This window comes from Bombus vancouverensis, chromosome 14 (assembly GCF_051014615.1).
Source record: "Bombus vancouverensis nearcticus chromosome 14, iyBomVanc1_principal, whole genome shotgun sequence".
Taxonomy (NCBI): domain Eukaryota; kingdom Metazoa; phylum Arthropoda; class Insecta; order Hymenoptera; family Apidae; genus Bombus; species Bombus vancouverensis.
Window position 1 is genome coordinate 6,989,095 of NC_134924.1, and position 25,063 is coordinate 7,014,157.

Here is a 25,063-nt window from a genome sequence, read left to right on the forward strand (position 1 = left end):
ACCAAAGGAGAACGACGACGACGACGACTATAAAACGTGGCCGAATTTGGTTCCAGATGGAATATTTTAATGGATTGTTTCGGCTGGTTGACGCCAAGACGATGGCGATAACATCGACCATTTTTTCCCTTCTCTTTCTCACCTTCTTTTTTTTGCTTTTTTCAAATCGATAGTTAAACACGACTCAGTCTTGACCTAAAAATAATTTTCAGTTAACTCGCCGTGCTCCAATTAACGGTAGAAACGACGAAGTTCTGACGACGTGGAACCATTGTTTAGAAGTCTAGATCCGAATGTTTCTAGCGACGCGGACAGGTCCGCTGGTTAATGCGGCTTTTTTTCTTCCTCGCGTTACGCCGCGTCACGTCGGTTGCTTTTTATTTCTTTTCTTTTTTTTTTTTTTTTTTGTAAGTAACGAGTAAAATGGCTCGCGCGTTCCCAGTCACAAGGCTTGACAGATTGCCATCGATCCGCGTAATTAACTGCTCCGAGAACGGATCGTGAGCACTGCCAATTTGCATAATTGGGTCGGCATTGTTAAAACGTTATTTACGCGGCTTCATAAATTCAAGCGAGCCCTTCCGCGATTAATGCTCCGGTCGTACGAGTCTGCTCGCCTAGACGCGGAGAAATATTCGAAAACTTCAAGCCCCTGAATTAATAAAGACTTTACATCATTCCGGTGATATAAGTCGAAACGTCATAATGTAACGATGCTTCAACGTCACGAAATTACAATAGCACGGTACCAGCGATATCAAGATTATAACAACGTTCTGGCTATAGAAGGTGGCAGTATTTTTTCCTCGGTAGACGGCTGTTAATGTACGGCCATACGTATTTGGCTACTTTTAAATTATTGCACAGTTATAACATATATCTTAAACGAGGCCCTCTTTAACCTAATTTTGCCTTCTGATCTTATTTCACGCAAAGTGTGTGATACAGTTGGAAGATACCGATAAAGGTAACAGGTAGCTATTATTAGTTTGTATTAATAAAACGACAGTAATTGAAAATTGATGAAAATTGATGCCAGTCTAAGTGACTTTAAACGCGAGTCTGTTCGATCTTGAGATCTCAGGACGATTAAATTACATGTTTCTAGTTATATTTTGAAAGCTATTTATCACAGATAAACGTGGAACTCTCGTGCGACCAGGATCTCGTTAATAGATAAGTATCTGCAACACGTGTGTACGTATTAAGAGTAGACAAATTGATCCCAGTTACAGCGAGAAGTGTACAAAGAATGAACAACGGAGGAACGTTGGTGAATCAACGATCAAATTGCGCTAGATATTTTGTGTTCGTAGGTGAATGTGTTAAACATTTGTGTTTAACACATACAGCGTAACACGCTTATGTTCACAGAGATTATATGTATATATAATGATCAGATCACTTTACAGTTCGACCTATCCCGATAGGGTTCAAGGCTGAAACGTCAGTTACAGAAGCATATCGAGAGCAATTTCGTAACAACAGTTATTCGCGATGGAATATTCGAAATAACGATGTACTCGTTTCTCGAGCTGTTGCTTCCGTATAAATGGAAGCATTTACCACGGTTTCGAGCGTGTCGTTCGTTTCGCCGCATAAACTCAGGGATACGCGACTGCCACTCGTCCGGCAGGATCAGGATAATAAACTGCTGCAGAGAGGAGTACGGCGCAAATTGACACGCGAAATATAAGATTTCGTTGGTGTTTCATTAACTCGACCTACATACACACGCACGCTGTTGGCCGTGCGTGTGCGTACTCTCGGCAGAAAAATGTATATCGCTGGTAAATTGACCGGCGGTTCGTTGCTTTTCATTTCGTTTTGTCTGGTTTTCAGAGCAGAAGTTACTTTCGTCCCGTATATCGTCGTTTTATCGTTGCAACAGTGATCGAGCCGGCAATCGTCGAAAGTCAAAACGTCGATACGATGGATGAAAGATCGAGGGGATTTTCAAAGTTCGCCAGCGTCCGCCGAGTGAAACCAGAAAGATGAATATGGCGACAACACGAGGAATCGGATCCGCGCACGGTCGCGTTCCGCGCATGCATCTTGTGCTTTCCTACCAATTCTACCTTCGCCACTGATATCGATGCCCTCTATTTTCGCTTCTCTTCGCGCTCACCGATATCAGTGCCCTCTTGTTCACCCTCCTTCGCGCCACTGATAACTGCTACATATATATAGCATATCAGCCCGCAGCATTTGCTATTTTATCACTAACGGTGGTACAGATACGAGTGATAGGTTTTATGCCGAGAGCCATTGTACGTTGTACAGTGTTTGTTTATAGTTTATAGCGTTTCACGGAAGCGATCGCCAAAAAAAATGGATCTTTGAGAATTGATCGATCGTAGAAGGAAGAGCTATCATTCAAGAGGTGTGCATTATTTTTATTTTATCAACTATGTTTCATTTTCAAATATGCGCGATATGAAACTCGACCGGAATTGAAGTTACACTTGTCCAATATAGCGTACCATTTCAGATTCAGAGAGCATATCGGAGAAAGCTTTGCGTTGCCATTCTGACAAAGAAACAAATAACCCGAGAGCTGCTGGGTTTTTTCATAAATTGTCCGGAGCCTTGGAAATTCTGACCGGCTCGAGATATTTTCAATATGCTCAGTTTTCTATTATATTGCTTGTTTAAGTTATTGGTGACATATTTTGTTTGCAAAAAATTCAGTCGCGTTGGGCAAAATTGGTTGGAGGCAGGTTGAGTACTAAACGATTTTGGAAAAAGATTGGAAAGTCATTTGGAGGCAAGAGAAAAAGAGGGAGAGAGAGAGAGAGAGCTAATTCTACAAACAACGACACATTATTTGTGGACATTTTTTTTTTACTCTACTTTCTTTTAAGCTTATTCTGTCTGTATAAAACGTCACTGCATTGATCACTGTTTCATTGATGCTGGCTTTAATGCAGAAGTTGAGAAAAGCGGGCAACGAGCAATTACAGCAGCTCGTAGTAGTTTAAAACGACGTAAGCTCGCGGCAAGCCTATGAAACAGCGAAAGGCAACAGAAAATGGTAACAGACAATATTTACTTTTTTATTTCGTTGCTTACTTTCTTTTTATTGATACGCAGATAAAAGTACGACTTCTGGGGAGGGCTTGGACTCGGAAGAACTTGAACGATCCGTACCGACTAATTTGAGACAAACGCAAGAAAGAAAAAGAAAGTATCGAGCAAAGTAAAACGTATAATCTACGAGGCAAATTTTACGAGTAATAAAATTTGCAAATACTTGTACAAACTTTTTCTGAACATGCTTTATAATTCATTAAAAAATTAGGCAGCGAAAAAATCAAAAAGAATTCATCGACGCACAACGTGTCCTAGAATTTTTTCACAATTTCTATATTCCATGAAATAGGCAAAATAGGGAAAATCCGAATTTTCCCTGTAAACCAGCCTTTCGGTTAAGGCTCGAAGACAAGTTGACAAGATCATTTCTTTTGCTAAACTATCGAATGGTGCGTAGTTTGACAGAAATCGCTTCAAGGACACTTTTGACTCCCCTTATATCCTGCTATATCCAACGACAGCGAACGCGATCAATTGGCGATCGAAGCTCGTCTAGCTTCTAATCGATCTCGACTGTCGGTGAGATTAAGCGGATAAACGCGCGGCAACAACGATTCTCGGTTGGCAAAAAGCAACGAGTAATTTCCCCGTGGCAGCGTATTCGTAGCGGGTGTGTACTCGGTGAAAAAAAGCCATTATTTAGAGCCGCGTTACCGGGCCGACAAAGTTTCCACGGCGAACAAAAGGAACGCACTCGGAGCTTTCGTAGTGGCTCGTAGACCACGCTCGCAACGTTTGAATATCGAGGGCTTGCGCGTTGCGACCGGGCTTTGATAGCGGATGTTGGAGAGAAGGAGAAGGTGGACGAAGCCAGAAGCAAGACGGGAAGAGGCAAGAAAAGACAGAGAAGGTAATATTTGTATAAGAGACGGGAGGAGACAAAGGGCAAGGGAATAAACAGCGAGATAGAGAAAATGGGGCGAGAAAGACGTTCGTTGCGAGAGAACGAAGCAAGTGAATTGAAGAAAGGAAAGAAGGAAACGCGAATGGGATTTCGAAAGGCAGATGGAAGGAAGAAAACGATAAAATTGAAGAAGGACGCTAGACGAGAAAGAGAAGGGGCGAGAGGCAGATAGAGAGGGAGAAATAGAATGGGGAGGTGGTGGGCGAAGCGAGAGAGAGAGAGAGAGAGAGAGAGAAAGAGTGGGAGAGGAAGAGAGAGAGAGAGGCGGCACGGTGGTTGCAGGTTGAGTCTGGTCCGACAGTCCGCGTGTTACCCCCAGCCGTAAAGCAGGGCCGCGTTTTCTCGACTTCCGGTTATCCCGTACCCGCCACAACTAGACGCAGAAATACGCGAACCGCGCTTCGGTCATTCGTTCCCGCGGACGTCCAGTGAACCGGAAGTGGCATTCGAACCAGTGAAATCGCCAGGAAATAATCCTCGTCGAAGCTTCGTCGTCACGTTGCTGGATTTTATACAGGTAAGACGATCGATTGTTTTCATTTTTTCTTTCCCCTTTCTCCGTTTTAAAGAGGATAGTATGGAAATGATACACGGCGAGAGTGAAAATTGATGGTCGGTTTCGTTGATCTTCTCCGTGGTTGTTAACCAGCAAACTCGGATCTTCGAAATTGCAATAAATAAACAAGCAAGTTCGTTGCTTGGTAAACGTTTAGATTCTCCTCGAGATAGAAATTTACAATTGGAAAATTCAGATGCCGGATTAATCGTTGTTGCTGAGAGTTGGCTGATACGTTCGTTTCTTCTTTTTCTTATATAGCGTCGTATAAATAACGTTCTAAATAGTAAGCGTAGCGCGTTAGGTTGGGAAAAAATTGTTACACGAACCAGCAAGCTCGCACCAGTTTGTACCCACTAACGACCTTGTTAATGAGCTGAGCCTCGGCGACTTTATGTAATTGTTTACATGTAACGTTTGATGTCGCGAAAATAGCACCGTATGACGTTCGTAGTCGCATAGTGTATCAAACTTGCCACAGTTTGACGACGCGTCCTACGCGAAACAGAGAAATACGTTACCCTTGAAACGACCACATGTTCCGATACGATACCTTGCTCGATGTATTGTACTCCGCAGATATTGATTAAGCTTTACACAATTGCTGTAGCTTCTCTACGTATACGTTTCTTCGAAGAAGCGATCGGTGTCGATCGAAATCTTAGTGAAATTCGCGAACATGGATCGGTCAGGGATTCGACCTTGGGATTTATTTGCACGTAAGGTAGAGCACGTTCGATACGAAAATGCTAGAGCCTAAAAATACTGGAAACTTTGCATCGGTTCGATTAACCGGAGGACGTGGGTGCGCCGAAACTTTTTCAATCCGAAATGGGTCCCGCCGATCGGTGCGTTCTCGTTGAAACTGCGTAGAAGCGAATCCGCTTCCGTTGGAAAAGTTTTCTGGCTGGCCGCGCAAAAGTTGGTCGAGATCAACGTTTCGAAAGACGCGATATTCGAAGCGTAGTCGATCCTCGTAACTCGATGGCGAACTTTAAGAAGACAGAGCCGCCGTTCTCTATGCTCGCGTGAAATACGAAAAGAGAAACAGCGACACGAAGCGGAAGTGCGCTTGCCATTCTTTTCTGGATTTACGTTTCACGCCCGATTCGGCTCGGCCGGTTCGTTTACATTTTTCTTTTCGCCGCGGTTCCGAGGCCTCGATCACGTACTCCATTGACTGGAAAATGTGATCTCGCATCGGCCCTGAATATTTTTATCCCGATGCAAAAAATAATCGGTGAATATATCAGCTCGGTGGCTGTCGTTCCTATGAATAAACTATGCCGACGCGTCTGCTGTCATTTTCATAAATCCTGACGGCCGATCGGCCATCCCTTATCGCGCCGCGCGATATTAGCGTAAGCCCCGCTCCAAATTATTCGATACACGTTGATGTGGCTGGCAAATCTCCACCAACTGCTGATCGACCTACTCTTGAAATCATCTCGATGATACGTATGCATGAAACCTCTAACGCAAACTACCTTTCACCCGTTTTCCCCCTGATAGATACGATCTATCGAATGTTTCGTATTAAAGTTGCGAACAATCGAGCAAAGCAAACGTACACAGCCTGTCCCCGCGTAAGACCGATTCGTCTCTGGCGAGTTGCAGCGTGTTGGTTAGCGAATGGGGTCGGTTTTACGTCGGGCAGCTTATACTTTTCTTATCAGACGACTGCAACTTTCAGTCAACGACAAAACCTTATTTCTTATTCGCGGAACGAGAGACAGCTCCGCGATGTTGAGAAAATTTCAGCGCTCGTGCGGGATATACTATACGCAAAGTCTCTGGTTTATCGAGTTATCCGGCAGATTTCTTATTGGCCCAGCTTAAAAGTTTCGTATTGTTTGTAATTTGAACGGTAGGAAGAAAAATCTGCCAAAGTTTCCCAGCATATTTGTCCTCTTACCTCCGCCACGTGGCCCCACCAATGGAATTATTTAGGAAGCTGGAAAGGTTGTTGGACAGGACAACGTCGATGGAAAGGTTGGCTATCGAGCAGCTGGTCTCGTCATTGGCTGTGTTTCGACTGGAATGTAAATTTCAAAGTTGAGAAGTTAACAACGAAGGAAACGTAATGAATTGTTAAGGCAATCACGCTACTTGTAAATAAATGAGATAGGCAGGGCGGCCTAGTCGTGACCAAAGCGTACATGCAAGTGGACGTTTTAAGATTGTCGTAGCTTATCACGCGGATCTTGATGTTTAACTCGTTCGTTTTATTCCCTCTTTTTTTCCTTCTTTTTTTTCGAGAATGCTCTCGATTCGCGTTCGGTCGATGAAGCGGTGCGTTTCGCTGCGACAAAGAAATGCGCATAAATTAGAAATCCCACGGTGCAAACAACTTGGAAGTAATCCAGATTAAACGGAGGATTCTATAAAGGCGATTTAGTAGACTCCTAAGATCGCTTCTTACGATAGGAGAATGACTTAATTCGTGCGTAACCTTGGCTTTTATAAATCTTGTTTTATCTACATCTACGTTCGAGCAGAGGACTTATTCTGAAATTTTTTGTCCCATTTAAAATGAGTCACAGTGTTACGCACCGCTAAACACGAACATAATTCCCTTCTAATGAAATATAATCGGGAGTCGTTTAGATACGATCGTACTTTGATATGAAAATAAATCGCACGTGGCTTGTTACCAGTGCAACAACGTTGCATTTATGAAGTCAGCTTTGCGTAAGAATTTCCATCGTAAAGAGAAGCATGGAAAAATCTGGATAATTCTGCTCTTGCGACACGCTCCAGGGCAAACGATTCCGTGTCACGCACTCTGCTCCATCGAATTCTTAGCTGAACGATCTTATCTTCGAGATCAACCGAGCGATTAATCGAGCCTAGTACAATATCTTGAAGAAACGAACCGAATGATCAATGTGACAGAAATTTCAGTTCAGAGAGACCTACGTTTCGTCACGAAGGTGCGCGCACGTCAACTTGACGTCCGAGACAATTAATTGTTCACTAGCTCGATTATAGTAATCTGTTCGTGTCCATTGTGCTTGACGTTTTGACATTGAAGGATTGAATTCCATCTATCCATGTGCTAATTAGTACGTAATAATTCGCGCAAGTTGAGACGATTCCTCTTCGTCAAGACGGGATAAGGATAAGATTACACGTATTAAACAATAGCGTTAATGCAAGATAAAGTTAGAGAGTGTTACATAGACAAAAGATCGCGTTATCTAGATCAGCCCGACAATTGCAATGCCAGGGAGACAACCAAAGGTGTGCAAGATACCCGAGAGCACATTTGGCAAAGCCATTCTTATCGGCGGTTCCTTTTTAACTCTGTACTTTAGTTGGTCGCGGTTACTGGTCTGAATCTAATCTTTACACGGTGTTCGAAAGAGGATCAAACCGACCATTAAATAGACAAAAGTTCTCTATCGTTCGAACGTTATTCGCTATCCACCCAAATATCAAATTTATTTTTCAAAGATTATTCCAAATACCAATAATTAACAAGTCTATACAGTTGCTGTAATTCGCTACTGTAGATCGCGAGATTGCAGGAAAATTTCATAGACCATCTTTGCATAGTTACACATTTGTTCATCTTACTTATATGCTATCTATATTTGTACTAATTCTTTTCTAAATTTCCCATAAATACATCGACATCCGCAGCCTATTCGTTACTGAATATATTACATAACATACTATAAGAATACCATACAATATATTAATAGTTACACAGATAAAAGATTCCATTTTCTTATTTCGACAGATTAACGAGAAACGAAGAAATATGCAGAGGTGGGAGAGAGACTCGTGGGTGCTGATCGACTGATCTACTCGGCCAGTATCGGTGACGGGGTGGGTACTGAGCAAGTTTGGTGATCGCGAACGAAGTGTCGTTCGAGATTGGCGGCCTTTAGAGAGCTAGGGAGTTCCACGGGACCCGGCAAATGTGGCTCTGTGCACGGTGAGCCGGGGTTACGGGGGCCGCGGGGCCCGTGGCGGTGGGAGCAGATCCCGTGGCGAGGCAAGCGTGAGGCTACCCCTGAGTCCTCGCACTTTGTGCGCCCCTGGGGCCGGAGGTGGCGCACATGTGCACGCACAGGGCACCGGACCCGGCGCGACTACGGCCGCGCCGACCGGTCCCCCTGGGACCGGAAATAATCCTGGCACGGAAGAGGGATCCGGCCTTCCAGACGAGCCAATGGTAATTATTTTTCCTCGCAACTTTTCGTACGATTTTTTGTCCAACTTTACCAATAGAAAGGTTGAGAAACGTGAACGTGGTCTCTTTAAATTTAACTTGAAATTTATCGTCATTTACGCTGTGTTTCCTTACGAGCGAATTTTTTGAAGATAATCACGTGGTTCTTGAAGATTGGACATTGATCGTAGCACGTAGATACGCAAAGAAATGGAGAAAATTGACGAAAAATGGAGTTGACCAGTTTGGTTTGCGAGTAGCTGGTGATATACTCGGTTTACGAGCAGTTGAAATTAGCAGGATCTATAACATGGAAGTTAAATGACGACATTCTGCTGTGTTTGATCCTCCTTTTTCACTCAGTCACTTATCCGTCGTCTCACGGTAATCCAGTATGGTGTTGACATTCCATTTCCCCGACATTTCTTTTCCATTCCTTCTCTGTTTTCCTTTTAAACGATTGCTGTCCTAATAAAAGAATTCAGCAGAGAAGCTCTCACCCATCTTTTGTTAACGCAATTTCACGTACTCCAGCGTCTCTTCTCCAGTGTCTTTCGTTCTCTAACTTTTATATTACGTCTTCTACTCCCTCTTGCCTCGTATCGAACTCTATTTAATCCAAAGCGCAATTTTGTCCGCAACGAGCAAGAAACTCCGCAACTACAACTTTCTTGTTAATCGAAGCAACGTGTTGGTTGTTCAGGTACATGTGGAGAGAGCCGCGCAACAGGGTACTTGGATATGCTGCGTGCCGTGTTACTGGCTTCGTCGAAGTAAGGCCGTGCACAAGGCGTTGCTCACGTTCGCGATGCTGCTTGTCACCAGTTTGCTCGTCACCAGTCCTGTCCTCTTCCTCATCACCACGCTGCCGGAGGGAGAGCAGCCGCGTGAATGCGTACCGGTGGTGAGTGACAGCCATCTTTTCAAATCCGCACCATTGTTTTTACCATTCCGCGCGAGACCTCTCCGCTATTCAACGGAATATCGCGGTGCTTTCTGCATCGTTGTTCCCTTGCTAGCGAATTAAGAGCAACTCGAGGTAGCACGACGAGCTTCATGTTTTTCCACGCGGTTCAATGCGATGAAGAGGCATAAATCGGCGTTTAAATGTCTGTCAAGGAGATATAAAGCGCGCCATACAAGATAGTAAGTGGAAATCTCGAGACGTTGCCGAGAGAATTTCATCGACGTGTCGCGTTTTCCCGAAAAATGAAATCACGGGGGAGACCGATCCACGTTCCGAACGATATTTCCGCGAGATCCAACGTGACGTCGGCTGGTATCCTCGTAAAACGAAGGTTGCACCATAAAGCGACGTATGTACTCGATGCTTCTCGGTCTTGTCTCGTGTTCTATAGGCTGCTTCGATCGCTGGGATATCGATACCTTTATCACCGGTCTTTTGCATGATGCATCGGTTCGCTTATTTTATCGAACGATCGCTATCCGAATTTTTATCCAGTCTCTAATTTTACCATCTTTCGTGGAAACTTTTTACCTTGGAATTCGCCGCTGTCGTCTGGCGACCGATAAACTTACAGGAGCGAGCAATTCGAGTATCGATCGTAACGAAACGAAGGGATTTATAAAAAGCGAAGTCGATCAGTTTGGCTTCTGAGAGGCTCAATTTTTCACGTGAAAACGATCCGCGTAACTAACCGAACGTCATAGAGTTATCCAATAGGTTGTTGAAAGATTGTGACGTTCGATTATACGCGAACCGCGTATCCATGCATGTACATTGGCTCGCGATGATTTATCACTTCGATGAAGTAAAGATATTTCCGCGTTTAACTGCAACACACGAATTTCGACGTACGTTGTAAATTTGTCTTTGCTGCTGTCTAGGCTCAATGAAGGAGCACGATTTGTAAGCTGTTTGCTAGTTAGCGTGGTGTAACAGGTTTTGTCCGTGCGAGCCAGACCGTGAGAGTTTATGTCCTCACCGGCAGTGTTTCCCTGAAGCGTTATATCACGCGCTTTCATGTCGCCAAAGCTGGAGACGTCACGAGCAAAACACGAGCGGTTATCCACGGAAATTTCGCCCATATATCTCGGCGATCAGTTGTCGTGAAGGGTTTCGCGAACTCGTGCCACGCCAAGGAATGAGAAAAATGTCGCACTCCGTCTTTTAGCTGATTCCTCGCGTTTTTCTCCTCTCCATTCGCTTCCGATATAAGAGACGTTCTCCAGATGTAAACGAGATCGAATATTTTCTAGACGTGTTTTATTGAGACGCGCTGGTGTCTCTCAGTCTTTCTTCAACTCGGAATAGCGTTGCTCGATATGTTTTAAAATTGCTCATCCTCGTGTAACAGGCAAATAATTGCAACAACAACATACCGTTTCGCCTATCGACTGTGTAAAGAATAAATAGTTTCACCTATCAGGTATCAGGCAGAGAGTGTCCTATTTTGAATGTACGGTAGAACTTCGATTGTCAGAGAGGTAATATGGATCGGGCCTAAGAAAATACTCGGAAAAGTCCATTAGCGTTCGTAGAAAACGTTTTGATCGTATAATGTCGTACATGTATTTAGGTTCAGTTAATTATTTAATCGAAGGAAAGTTTGATCAAACGCTTTCACGATACCTGGCCGTGTTTAGCTAGCTTTCGTTGTTGAAATTTCGCAGAAGATAAAATTATGGCAAAGTTCAAAGCACCTCGGCTAATACCGAAGTTTTGGTTAAATTCTTCTGTGTACATGTTACGCGCATTGTGTGCATTTTTTGTATGTTTAAAATTTTACAATTCCGCGGTATATTTGTCAAAGATAATTCATAGAAAATGTTACTATAGAATATATAAAATAATATCCGTGTATGCAATAACCGCGTCGATCATTCAGGAAATATTTTGAAACGTACGCCCCTTGGGGATCACAACGCACAAATCGAAATCTGCAACATCGAATGTTCGTTCTTTCGCGTGTTTGCGACGAAGTACCTCGAATCTGAATTCGATGCCTTGGAATGCGAACCGTCGCTATCAACAGGATAGAACGCGATTATACACGGAGCATGTAATCTCAATTGGATTTGACACGGTCGTTGCCGGAAACCTTCAACAGAGCTAAATGCGTAGCACCCCTTGTTGTTCTCGAATGAGTAATGGCCGTATAATTGGTATCAGTTCGCAGTTATCCTTATGCGGCTTCTCAATTAACATTAAGCAAGCTATAATTCAGTTAAAGGTCCTTGGATACGGCGATCGTAATTCAATATGCACTTGGACAAGCTGTTTATACGTTGATCGCCATCGAGCAGATTCATCGCGTTTCTTCTTCCCTAAACGATCTATATAGATGAGTCGGATATTTCAACTCGCAGCAGAGCATTTGAAATACTTTCGCAGGGAAATATGAACGAGAAGATTTTAATAGAAGGAAGCTGTTTACAAGTTTCAACTGATTGTTAGCAGAGCTGGGTTATTGAGATTACGCTGCTTTTACGGACAACATTAATTTTGCTCGCGGATTCATTGCCTCCAGGAGTTGCTACTTCGATGCCAGTTAATGTACGTTCGCGGACAGCGAGCGAAAAAATATTTGCCAGCTTGGACGCTCGGCCGCGAAACGAGCTGTTTGCAAATTCGAAAGGGGGTTAAAGGCCGGGGTGTAATCGTTAACGTGCGATCGATCGATCGTCTCGCGGAGAGGCGAGAATAAACTGTGGAATATAAAAATAGATTCCCTCGAACGACCGTCTGTTCGACAAGAATTTATTAATTCTATCGGCGGGATATTACCGAAGGGCGAAGGGGCGTTGTAACTTTAAAGTTACTCGAACGACGTGTTTCGCCGTTTGAGAAATTCCAAATATAAAAAAAGAAAAAAAGGAATTATAAACGAGTGATGTACGCGATGACTGAAAAGGAAAGGAGAGTAGTTAATCATCAACAGCCGCTCGAAATTTCCAGGATAACGTTATCAATTATGGTTTCATTGTCACCGACAGAAATGACTGTTACGCGTTAGTCTGTCATCAACGTGCATTTACGAGATGCCCGACAAACTTCTATTAATCGATACCAATATCCATATTTCGAGTTATACACACATATATCGGAAACCTATCGCATTTCGAACTCTGTTCAACGGATTTGATACATCGATCAGCCGCAAAGTCAAGCCCCGTAATTGCTTCCATCTCATTCGGAGTTTGTCTCTCTTTTGTCAAATTCCTGTCGTTCCACTTTCGTCGAAAAGTTGGAAAAACCAGCAAAGTATTTCGCGCTTACTTTCACCCAAAAGCGAATTTCCACCGACTCTTCCTTTCAAAATAGACGAGCAAGAAACGAATTTATACGCAGTCGTCGTGCAGGCTAGTTTATTGCGAATAGTACGAAACTCGACGTGGCGCGCGCAATACATACGTTTCGATTAAACAGTGGTTCAATTTGCCTGGCCAGCTGTATAAAAATCCCTTCGCCCGTTACAGACACTTTTACGGGGGAATTATCAGAACCGAGGCCGCCTTTCGCTGACGCCCTATTTTATTTAAAGCGCGGTCGATGCTCGGCGGACGCGTTCGTTCGAATCGTTCTCCGGCACCAGATCTTATTAAATATCGTATATCGTAATCGTCTCGGTTGTATGATAATCGTCAAATTTTCTTTGGCACGTTAAACGCCGTTTCCGGAGGATTAAACGGAGAAGAAAAGCCTGCAGGTAATCCACGATCAATTAAACGGTTCTTTTTCGCCGTGTCTTCGCTCGGTTTTAGCCTGTTAATAAGTTTGCAGCAATTACGTCTGCGGTGGTAGTTAGAGGGACTCGAAGCAGATTGCCGCTCGAATTTCCCGGACGTAGCCAGAGGATTGATTATATCGACGTAATATACCGCTGACGTTCCCCCAACTTAACACATTTGCCTTATATACAGCTATTTCACGCTAGGAATATCTCGCTTAAATATCTCTAGCTTAACTAACAATGTTTATCTTAATCTCATTGCGTATTCATTTTTGTCCGCCTTTTTAAACCTTGCTGGTTCGTATAAAAACGAAAAGCCAACAGCCCCGTTCTTTGTTATTACCAGACCACGGTTTATAAATAGCTCAATTTTCTTGTAGAATCAAATTGCAAGAAACGATGTGGAAGTATAATATCGAGAGAATCTTTGGAATTCGTAGCTGTAACTGTTAAACTAATTGAAAGGATTTTCAAGTGTTGGCACCTCACGCAAACGAAAATTTGAGACTTAATTAGATCAAACTGGTTTCAAATCGCGGTCAAATATGTGAATTATACGCCGTCCGAATATACAGGATATATATTGTGCAGTTTACTTTCGAAAACGTTTGCACGATCCTAGGTAACGAGGATTAGGTAAACGAGAATCGAGAACGTCGAGAAGATCGCAGTTGTCGTTGTGGCGGATATATGGAGAATCCTGTGGATGATTTATTCGACATCGAATATTCAGCGTCGCCGACAAATGATGGATTCGAGTCGTTGAATGCTTTTCCCGATGGAAGTTCGAGCCGGGTCGTTAGAGCAGCACGCGCTGCACCGCGACGAAGCCATACTACGAGCTAAGGTTTCGAGGCAAATGTCAACCCTACGCTGGATCAAGGTCTCGCCCTTCTTCCTGACCTTTATTTTTTCCCATCCGGACTCTTGAATCGACGAGGAAATCCCTCATCCTTTTGCTGCATCTTCTTTCACTCTTCCAAGTTTCCTTCGTCCGGTGCATTTGCAACTTTCCTCTTTTCATTCCTTTTCGAACTTCCAACTCGAAAGTTGCTACAGTCAGAAGTGTCTGATTAAAACAGGTACTCTACACTACCTGTTCTTTCACGGTATTTAGTCCACTGGATAATCCAGCGTATTTGCCATCCTCTCGAAACATTTCGGGTTATGCGTAATGCGCGTTACTCGAATTAAACGCGAATTAAAAATCACTAAATTGTGGAAAAATGTTGCTGATACTTCACGTATGGATATCACAGCAGATGAAAACGAGAAGTCTTCTGGTTCTAACAAGGTAGTTTAAATTCGACTGCTTAAAAAAGAAATAATCGGTAACGAGAGGAGGAAAAGTAAGAAATTTAAAAATAGTTGACGATGGATTATGACGAAACTCAAATATACCAAATGTCACGCGAACACATCCCTCGTGCCTCGTTGCTGTAACACAATATCACAACCACGAGAAATACGCGTTTAACGAGAACAGCGTATTCCTTGTCGCAGACGCATATCATACACACAACTTCAGAATTCACGTTGAGGATCGACGCGTGGCATCAAAGGCGGGCGAAAATTCCGTTTGCATTCCATAGCATCTGGAACGCTTTCTTACGTGTAACCGAGGTTCAACCACGAAACGTGCTCGTCGTAGCTACGATTTCGCTCCGTAAGCGGTGTGTGCGTGCGGGTTAGCTCGGGACGAGGTAAATGCACGGCGAAACGAGCTCAGCCATCTTCTCCAAGATGTGATTTAGATAGAGAGCGGTAGGCCGTGCCTGGAATATAAATTGAAAGCTTACGAGCGTAATTTCATTCTATTTATCCTGAATTCATTTTTCCCGCGTATCAAGAGACTCCTCGTATCGAAGAAACCATCGGTCCAGAGGATATTCCCCTTGCGATGGGGAACGCGATCTTTTTCGGCGGTTCCTTCCATTTCGCGTGCGTTGAAGAATCCGAAATTTTGCGGACGACTTGGCGAAGAATTTCGCAAGCTTCGCGTCTCTGAATCGAGAAATTTGACGAGTAAGTCGCTCGCGCCAGGCAAGCCGGATCGGATCGCCCAAGACGAATGTCTGATTAGTCTGCAGGAATTCCGATTAATCAGATTAATAAGAGATACATCGATATAGGAAATCAGAGGTAATCGTAGAGTAGACAAGCCGACGAGTTGTGGTGAAACGAGTCGTGATACTCGAAGGATTTATCGAGGGTCGAGATCGTACTTGCCCCATTTTGGCGGCTCGATAGCAGATAACTGCCTGATAACATGGCTTCTATGATGTTTACGAGGTTCGCGGCGGCTAAACTGGACGATGTAGATTAGGTTTCCTTGAAGGGTGAAATGTTTCGACGGCGATTTACATGTCGCTACGTCACCTCCAACAAGTTATTCCTCTTTCCGTACTGTACGAAAAGTACACGTTTTTTAACTAGCAAATAATATGAAAATCAAAAAAAATGAAGAGACTTGCACTTGTCAGATTTCCCTTCCCTCTGACCGATTCAATTTATATCGGATCTTGTCTATTAAGTTATCAAAGTATCGCAGCTAAGGGATTCGATTTCGAACGATTTCTTACGCTTAGATGCTGTTTTTCACGGAAATAAACGAAGAGTTCTGGAGAGTCGAGTTGACGTTAATTTCACTCGGTCGTTTCCGGTCTGTTGGCGAAGTAAGGCACAATTGGCGGAACGATCATTCGTCTCTGTCAAAAAGACGTACGGCCATCCGGTCCGGATGAAAAGCAATTGATGACAATGAAAGTCGTGGACGCAACCACGGCTGGCCTTTCGTTAGGTCCTCGAATTTTTAGCAACTCGTCGAATAGGTTGCCGACGTAACTCGCCAGTGATTCTTCACACCTTCTTGCCCTTTCTCTTTTCTTCTTATTTATCTTCGGCGAGACCCGAACTTCGTGTCGCGTCATTCGTCTCTTTCGAGGAAGACGTACGATGGCAGATTTCGCTGGCAAAAATTCCGCGACTTGAACGCGTTAACCAGCAAGAAGAGGAAGAAGCCAGCAGCTCACCTTTACACGCCGAGGAATCGAGTCAATTTTCAGAAAAAAACATTCGTTGCTTCGATCATTCACGATCCAGTACAGTAGACGTTCATAGCGCGAACGAATTAGCGAAATAGAACGCGAAGACGTCTCTCCACGCGTTAATAATTTTACGATGAAACGTCTGAACGTATAACACGATTAAATATATCCTTCGCCTCTCGGCGAGATGTTCTCGTTAATCCTTAAACTTTGTTCTTCAGTCGTTTCCCGTATTCTCATTTACCGTCTCGGAATACGGAAAATTGTCCTCGTAATGCCGTCTAATCTTTGATGCTATCCTTGACACTAACTCGAATTGCTTTTCGCTCCTGTCAAGTGACGGTACAATTAAAAAAAAAAAAAGAAAAAAAGAAAGAAAAGAAAGGAAGATAGGAAGCATTGTAGAAACACGAGAAAAAGAATTTCCATTCCAGGACGAAGCCTGCATCAGGGAGAGGGATGGCCCGGAGGGTTTGTGCGACTCGAAAGCCTGCGAGGAAGCGTCGAAGCAGATGGTGGCGTTCATGAAGAAGGGGGTGGATCCTTGCAAGGACTTTTATCAGTTCGCGTGCGGCGGCATTCGCGATCAGCAGCCGTATCGGCCAAGCTCGAGCTTCAACATGCTTCAGGCGAGGGTCGACGATCGTCTTCACAGTGAGTGAACCTCGTTGCTCGTTTTTTTCCCATTAAGATACCTTTGGAACTCCATTCGCTGGCTAAGATAGTCGCAGGGGAAGTTTCTCTTGAAGCAGCAAATATTTACGCGAGTCCCCGCCTCCAATTAAAATGTACTTTACACGTATAAATGTATTTTTACATATTTCTCGTATAAAAATAATTCCACCGAGGAGCGTCGTTATCCGTGACGTTCCGCCGGGCTCGTTACACCGAGGCAATCGATGGAACCGAATTTCGAGCGCTGGAATTAATTTCTCGTCGACCCGAGAAAAAACGAGAGAGGATGCCGGGGTTTTCCATCGTTGGGAAACTCGAAGCACGACGAGGGATGGATAATTGATTCAGAACCGCGGCCAAATTTCCCGCCGTCATTTCAACTTTCAATTAACCAAATGCTTTCATTGAGTAGGAAAGTTTCAGCCTTGAACGTGTCGCTGTTTGCGCGAGCTTGGATCGTCCGATCAATTCGCATCCTGGCGATACGAAACACCGTTTCCACCGTCTTATCGTGACTGGCGGAGTTATGTTTCCCTCGGTACCTCCTTTTCATCCACTTGACCGACCTTAATCAGCTCGGGCCCGTGTCCTTAGAAAGTGTGGACGAAAAAGTCTGTGGACGAAAAGTGGCCGTTAAAAATTCCGTTGCTGCGTTTTCTTTGAATAGCCGCTCGTTTCAAGCCGCGGCGATCCCTTTCGTAATCTGTTGCTTCCACTACCCTATTTCTTATGGCTTCCTCGTCGAGGATAATCGAATGGTTCAGCGAGCCGAGATTGATCGGGCTCGTCGGCTATTTTTTCACGGGAATTATCGGGCAAACGTAGTTGGATCGCTCGTCGACTCGAATGAATCAGAATGCCACGGAGATACGCGGCCGTGTCGCTGCAAATTGAAATCAACTGGCGGACGTATAGAGCGAAAAATGTCAACGAGGTTTGCGACAATTGGAATTAATCGGCACGCGAATTATCCGGAGATACCGATATATCCGCCGCGGCTACATGCGAGTAAACAGAAGACGAGCCGCGGCTATGTAGGTCACACGCGATTAAAAGAGCTGGACGTGCATACGTCACGGTACGCTGACGTAGGAGTTGAAAAACAAGCCGCTAAGTGTCCAACCCACGAAAACAGAGAAAAAAGTTGGCCAGTTTCGTTGCTTTTTCCTAAATTCACCCTGGATAACGACCAGTCACCCTCTGAAATTTTGATATCCAGTTTCGCGACGCGCTTTACCCGATCGCTTTTTTTTTTTATTTCGCGATTTCTTTCTACCGTGCAGCGTACCGCGAACACGGTTAAACACTTTCACGCGTCGAACAGCTGGTCTTTTAATCGAAGCAACTTTGTTTCTCGTTGCCTTACTTGGAAAGTTGGCGAATAGTCCGCAGGCACGATAGTTGTCGAACTCTTTCAAAAATTTAAGCCAGAACTTCGCTCTTTCCCCCTTTGTTTCGCATTCTTCTCCGCCACTCGTCTTCTCTTACGGAGATACGTTCCACTTTGTCTTTCTACGTTTATTTCCATCTCAATCGTCGTCGGATGCAATAATTTTAGTGGAAACCCAACGCTAGAATTATCAACAAACTGCAAACTAGTTTGGATTATCATGGCGAAAGTATTTGTTACCGCGATTTTTATCGACAAGCTATTTATTCTTGTTGCAGCATCTTCGTTAAAATCGCGTGCGTATGTACAGTAATGTACACGGTACAGATTGCTTGTTGCAGTGTTTTAAACGAGTTCCTGTGGGGTCGTTAAGTCAGCATTTCGGTTATCGGTTTGTTCCCTTTAAGGGGGACACGTTTTCGTAGCCCGTGCAGGACTACCTTTCCCCTTTACGTTCTGAATGGAAAGGAAAAAAAGGGTCAGCGGAAATGAAGATTTACAGGGACGAAGTCTATGAAAAAAACACGCGGCGTGCTCAAAGAATAACACATGGACACGCCGCGTAATAATTCATCGCTTCTCCTGCTCATTTTTTCGCGCGAACGCCACTCACTCGGGCTTGTAAATTTTCGAGTCGTAGTTACGCTCGCGAGAACCTGCTCGAATGGAGATTAATGCGAGGAAACGAATCGCGGGGTCGTGTATCTTTCGTTCGTAGCATATCACGGCGCCTCGCATTTATGGAATTGTTTTCGACCGGAAAATGTCTCCGGCTCGGAATAGAAACGAGTGCTCCGAGCATTTGCTCGCTCGTCACGCGATCGTTCCCAGTGACTTATCGTTCCTATTTCTCCAAAAGGATCTCGGACTATCCGACGTTTTCAAGCGAGGCGAACAAAAAGCGGAGAAACTGTCGCGCTGAAGAGCGAAACGAAACGAGGGGTTTGGCAAAGGGTTAAAAATCAACTCCTCTTTTGTCCGGGATACGACCGCTTGGCGCCAGGATTTTTTCGAATTTTCTCATCAACTGAAATCTCCCTGGCTGCCTGTTCTCGCCTTGGAAACACGCCTTTTTCGCTCGATTCGTCTCGCCACGGATCACGTTGGATCAGCCTCGATGTCAGTCGACGATTCGTTTAGGCTATTTTTTTTTCTTCCAGCAGATTTTCTTCTGCAGATTCTCCACCTTGAACGCGTTTCCATGAGATCGGATAGCTCGCCAAAGTATCTGAACGCTTATCATAGAAAACTCTTTCGTATATGTATGTCGTATGTGTGTGTGTGTGTTATATATTTTAACGTTTCATTAACTCAGTGACGAGACGCGAAAATGTATTTGGAAGTTGCTGAAAGTATAGATCAACTATCTACCTCTTTTTTCCTATCGCGACAATCTTCCAATTTTTCTAATCACGGCGTAGATTTTTCCTTTGATTTGAGATTTTTTAGTCCCCTAAAATGTGATACGCTAACGATTACCAAAATTCTGATTGCGAAAGGCAGACGTCTCGAATTTCCGATTGCTCGATGCCTAGCCCGTAAGCCCGGTTTCCGTGGGCGGTCTCTCCAAATATTTATCGCCGCGTCTTTAAACATCTATAGCTCGTGAAAGTTATCGTCCTCCGTATGTGCACGTTGTGCGAGTCTCGGTCGATCGATTTCCGCTTGAATGTTTCAGGTGTGCGCGGCGTAATTTTTCGCTCGCCCCTATCTCGTTCAAACAATATGCTCCATTTATGCTCGGCTTCAGATCGATAATCGTTTATGGCCGAATTATATTATAACAGAAACGCATAGAGCGATCTAGTGTCCTGTTTGTCTTTCAATGTACGACCGATAGAAACCTATGACGGTGCGAAATAGGCTGATGGTCGCGTACGCGTCGTCTTAGTTTCCGGAACCCCGGCGACGAAGCCTTAGCTACTAAATTTACGTAAGAACAAAGAAGGGGGTTACAAACTTGATTAATCCAACCTGCTTAATGGGTCAAGTTCGCCCTATAAGCCAGACGAGTTACGAGTCGAAATTCCTCGTGGTTCGTTCGATTTACGATCTTTCAACGCCGTGCAACGTAAATAAGCCTCGAAAAATAGACTTCGACATAGATGAGTCGTCTGACGTCGTCGTGATTTCCTGATGCATAGCAATGACGTTGTAGATTCGCAAGGTTTGTATTCTTAAAGGCCGATGCGAACAAACGATGCAACCTCTTCGTCATATTGTGACTACGCCTCTATTTATAACAGAGAAATCGCAATTTTTCGTGCATTACGTTATTAAAAATTTAATCGATAATTTAATTCCTGGCAATACGAAGCTCGGTGCAAACGAGCTACACGACGTCGTTGCGATTTTAAGCACACGCTATTTTCGAGATTTATATTTTTAAATCCCAATGCAGACGAGTGACCGACTGTGCATTGTACCATTAAAAATGTAACTCTGCCCACTCGTCTTGCGGCTTGGAAATATCATGCTCGGTACAGAGAAGCGATGCGTCATCGGTTAGACGCGACGACGTAGCAGCTTTATATTCCCAATAACGCGAAGCAACCGGTCGTATACGTTGCGCCATTAAAAATATATTCCTGCCGAATCGCATAGCAAAATCTTAACGACGACGTCGCGTCTCAACCAAAATATCCAGCCAACGATAATTCTTCTTTTTCGCAGAAAGCTGTTTCCTCTTAGAGTTCTTCGCAAGATACAGTTCAGTTAATTCGCTATTGTTCGCCTCTGCTGCGAAAGTTTAAACGAACCGACAGTAGAACTGTTCGGTTTTCCTTCCCTCGAAGGGAAGCTCACTGATTAAGCGAGAAAGTTGGTTTCGTATTGCACGCGGCGGATCCAGCCTGACGCGCGGCAACACACTCTGACCACAAATTCGATAATCTCTCGGGCTCCGGTGAAATTAGCTTTATCACTGCGGCCTGCTCGATCTATTTCAACCTCGTCTAGACATGGTATTTTCGCCCGCAGTTTATGTACTTGCTTCGCCCCGCGAAAATAAATTGACCTCTATTTGTTTCTTGGCCCGCGCAGCGAGCCACCGTGAATCTTGTGCAAAAATTGGGTCGTCCATATTTAATTCCACGGAACTCTCCTTTGATTTTTCCTCCGAGATTTTTCGAATCTAGCCATCGAGATACTCGGAGATTTTATGAGAAGTAGACGAAAGTGGAGTTTGTTAAATCTCGCCGCCCTATATTCTCCTACCTTTTCTATAATTTTCTTTCTAAATCTCGCCAATTCTACGATTAGCATTCTAAGAATCCCTGCAGGCGGAGGAGAATGGACCGTTTAATTTTACTACACCAGCTTTTCCCTAATTTTCTGTCGAAATCTTAAGAAGCTAAGCCTCGGCAGTTGTACGATTACCAAGATTTCGTGGAAAAGGACGAAGTACGGTTCTTTCAATGCACCTTTTTCACGGTTACTTTCGCGTTAAGTCGGAGGGCACGCGTTTCGACCACGAGACGCTGTATTCTTCTCGTTTTCCGCGCGACGAATTCGCAAACGTCCGTGCACGGTATGCACACACGACGCGACAGGGTGACTCGAATTGGAACATGCCGTTGGCACGAACGTGGCGTGTTTCAGACGCTCTTAGGCATTAAGGATACGGTTGGAATTCAAATTCAAGCAGCTGCCTCCCTCCTCCCCCGACAGTTCATTACGTATGTACGTTTTTATCCCTGTAATCGCATTGCACTCGCGGCGAGCCAGTCCCTTACCGAGACAAACGCCTGAAAAAGTTCGGTCTTCTATATATATTATAGGGGGAAATTTTTCGGAGAAATTGTTTAACGAAATGCTAGTTGTGGTACGCGTTAATTTTCCTGCATTTTATGCAGAAAAAAATATATTCGATAATAAAGAAGCAACGCAGATTGGTGTTTTTACCGTGCGGAACGAAGTTATAAATGAGCGTCGTTTTTTCTTTTTTTCGTAAAATCATTCGAACGCACATAATACGGGAAAATACACGAAATATTAAAAACACATAGTACTCGTTGTGATATAGAACAAGTAAAACGATCCTCTACATAGGTTTCACTTTTTTAACTATGTTCGTAAAAATACAAATTTGCGTGAACATGCGCGATATATTTATCACTACGAACATCGTCACTGTCGGATATTCTTTATCCCCGTTTCACTGACCTAACAATGTCTGTGCTACAATCTGAATCACCAATTTCATCCGCAAGAACTCTCTTCATTTCTCATTGCTGTCCACTGTACCATTCATCAACATCGCAAGCGTGACCTAAAGTCGAACACAGATATACCGACGTAGTTACAAGCGGGTTAATTTAGCGCAAAATATCTCGGAAAATGTTAGCAACGTATCAAATAATTAAGCATCGTCCCTCGGCGAACTTTTCTCCTGGATGACTGTTGACGGTTGAAACAGGATGCAAATTGAAGTTATCGGGGAAGTAGAGACGCGCGGTAGCACATCGTCGTCGCCTGAAATTCCGCTGCTAATCGTAATCCGCGTGAACGCGGCTCGCAAGAGGGTCTTAAGCGGCGCCTGACTATATTCCGTGGAAGTTCCGTTTATGACCGCAGCGACGGCGACTCGGTGTTACGGGAATTTCCTGGCAAACTGCACTTCATAAATCCCCCTTATCGAAAGTTGCGCGGAAAAAAAGTTGGTGAAAAGCGGCGTGACACTGCGCGCGAGCTTTGAATACTGTTCTTTTGCCTCTTTACATACGCCACGCTATTTATGAAGATTATTTTCGTAGCCGAGTGTCAGCAAAGGAACCTCATGGTCGCAAACTGTGACACTGCTTTACGCTGGACGCAGTTTATTTGCTACTTGTACGCGAGATGATTCAGATACGCGAAGTTTTGTCAGTACGATCTTTCATCGAGCGTTGTCCCTGGCCGGAAGAATATCCTCCATATTTCCTGTGATCTGGCAATTCTACTCGAACATCGAACATATCCGAAGTTTAGTGATTTTCTTTTTACTTTCTTGCTATTTTTATTTTTTCTGTATTAATCATAGACCATCTCGTTATCCGAAAATTCGAAGACGGAAATTCAGGATGCCTAGTAAAATAACAAGGACAGGAAATATATGGCGCGCGTATTAAAAACGGCGGAACTCGTAATTTGTAAAAAGGCAAAAGCTAGAAACATACGCGTCATCTCGGTAAATTTTGCCTTTAGAATTGCCACAGGTTCCCACTACTTTGCTAGAAAAGTGAAAAATTCGGAAAGTTTTGAGTGTTGATAATTAGATGGCCAAGTACTGTGACAACATGGCTGGCGTTTCGTTGGCGCAAAAAATTCGGAAGGTAACCAAACGTTCGATTCGAAAGGGACATCAAGGAGAGAATCAATTATTCTTAGACGATGAAACGACCAGAGCTAGAGGTGCAAACAGCCCAGTTTCGATGGCATAGCTCCGGGCAATGAAGAGAACTCCTCTAATTAGCCTTTCGTTCGATGGTCCTTGAAACTCGCCTCGTCCCTGCCGAGTCTTAATAGTTTGCATCGATAAATTTTCTCAGCTCTCTCTGCCTCTCGCAAGGAAAATTGCCTTCTGTCGAGATTCTCCTTTCTTTCGTACCGTTCTCGACTACGCGTTTATTTGGCGCCGCGAAAATTTGCCACCGTATCGACTTTCATTCGCGTTTTTCCTGTGTTCGCCAAAACGTTCTTGTGTTTTTCATCCGTGTAATTGGTAACGACCACTTTCGAATTGATTCAATCGAGGAAATGGACGTGGAACGCACGTGGAAATCTGATCTTACGGGAAACGTACGAACGATTAATTTGAACTGGTAATTGGGAAAAAGGTGCCCCCATTTAAAGCGATCAAACTGCTGCAAGTTCAACGATAAATCGCCTCGTACGACCCGCGAACATTTGTACCACCCGTAGCGAATAACCCGAGGACACCGATTACCCTAAAACGATTATGAGAGCCGAGGAAACCACGAACGGGACTGTGCAACCAAATCGGTGTATCTGTCAGGAAACGGTAACTTCGTAGTCGAAGTTTAGTTTAGAGAAACACGACATAGACGCTTTTGTTTCTTCTTCTTTCGTTCAATGCGACGAAGAAAATTAATTCCCTATGATACGAAGCAACTTCGAAGATTCTATTATATGATAATACGAATATCCGCACTATACACGGTGGCGTGATATCTACAGCCTAGAAATTGGAATTGTCGTTCCATATAGTCGAAGAATCCAAGAATTTTTCTATAGAATCCAAAGCTTAGAATTCCGTTACACTCAGAAAGTATTTTTCCAGCTGAAGAATATTGCCATCGATATTCGTAGTATCAATTTCATACTATGCTACTATAGTAAATTCGGTATAGATTTAATCAAAGAGAGATGCCAAGCTCTGAGCTGCCAGCGTAATTGCGTTTCTCAAACTTTGAATTCTTTAATTCCTCAAACCTATAATTTTCTCCTCAAGTGTCCGGGTGTCCGGTAAAAACATCGAACGAAAATTTCCAACAATATATTTTCCAATATATCCGTATCTAGTG

The 25,063-nt window shown here is 43.9% G+C and overlaps 1 protein-coding gene across 2 annotated transcripts in view; it reads left to right on the plus strand.

Annotated features, from left to right (window-relative positions):
- Positions 1 to 4,267: 4,267 nt before the first annotated feature.
- Positions 4,268 to 25,063, plus strand: part of LOC117153797 (neprilysin-1) — a 73,748-nt gene continuing 52,952 nt past the window's right edge. For both annotated transcript variants that reach the window (XM_033328163.2, XM_033328173.2), the window contains exons 1-4: positions 4,268 to 4,514; positions 8,299 to 8,736; positions 9,437 to 9,637; positions 16,909 to 17,128. In XM_033328163.2, the coding sequence (XP_033184054.1) occupies positions 8,734 to 8,736; positions 9,437 to 9,637; positions 16,909 to 17,128 (424 nt within the window). In that variant the 5' untranslated portion in view covers positions 4,268 to 4,514; positions 8,299 to 8,733. The remainder of the gene's footprint in view (positions 4,515 to 8,298; positions 8,737 to 9,436; positions 9,638 to 16,908; positions 17,129 to 25,063) is intronic.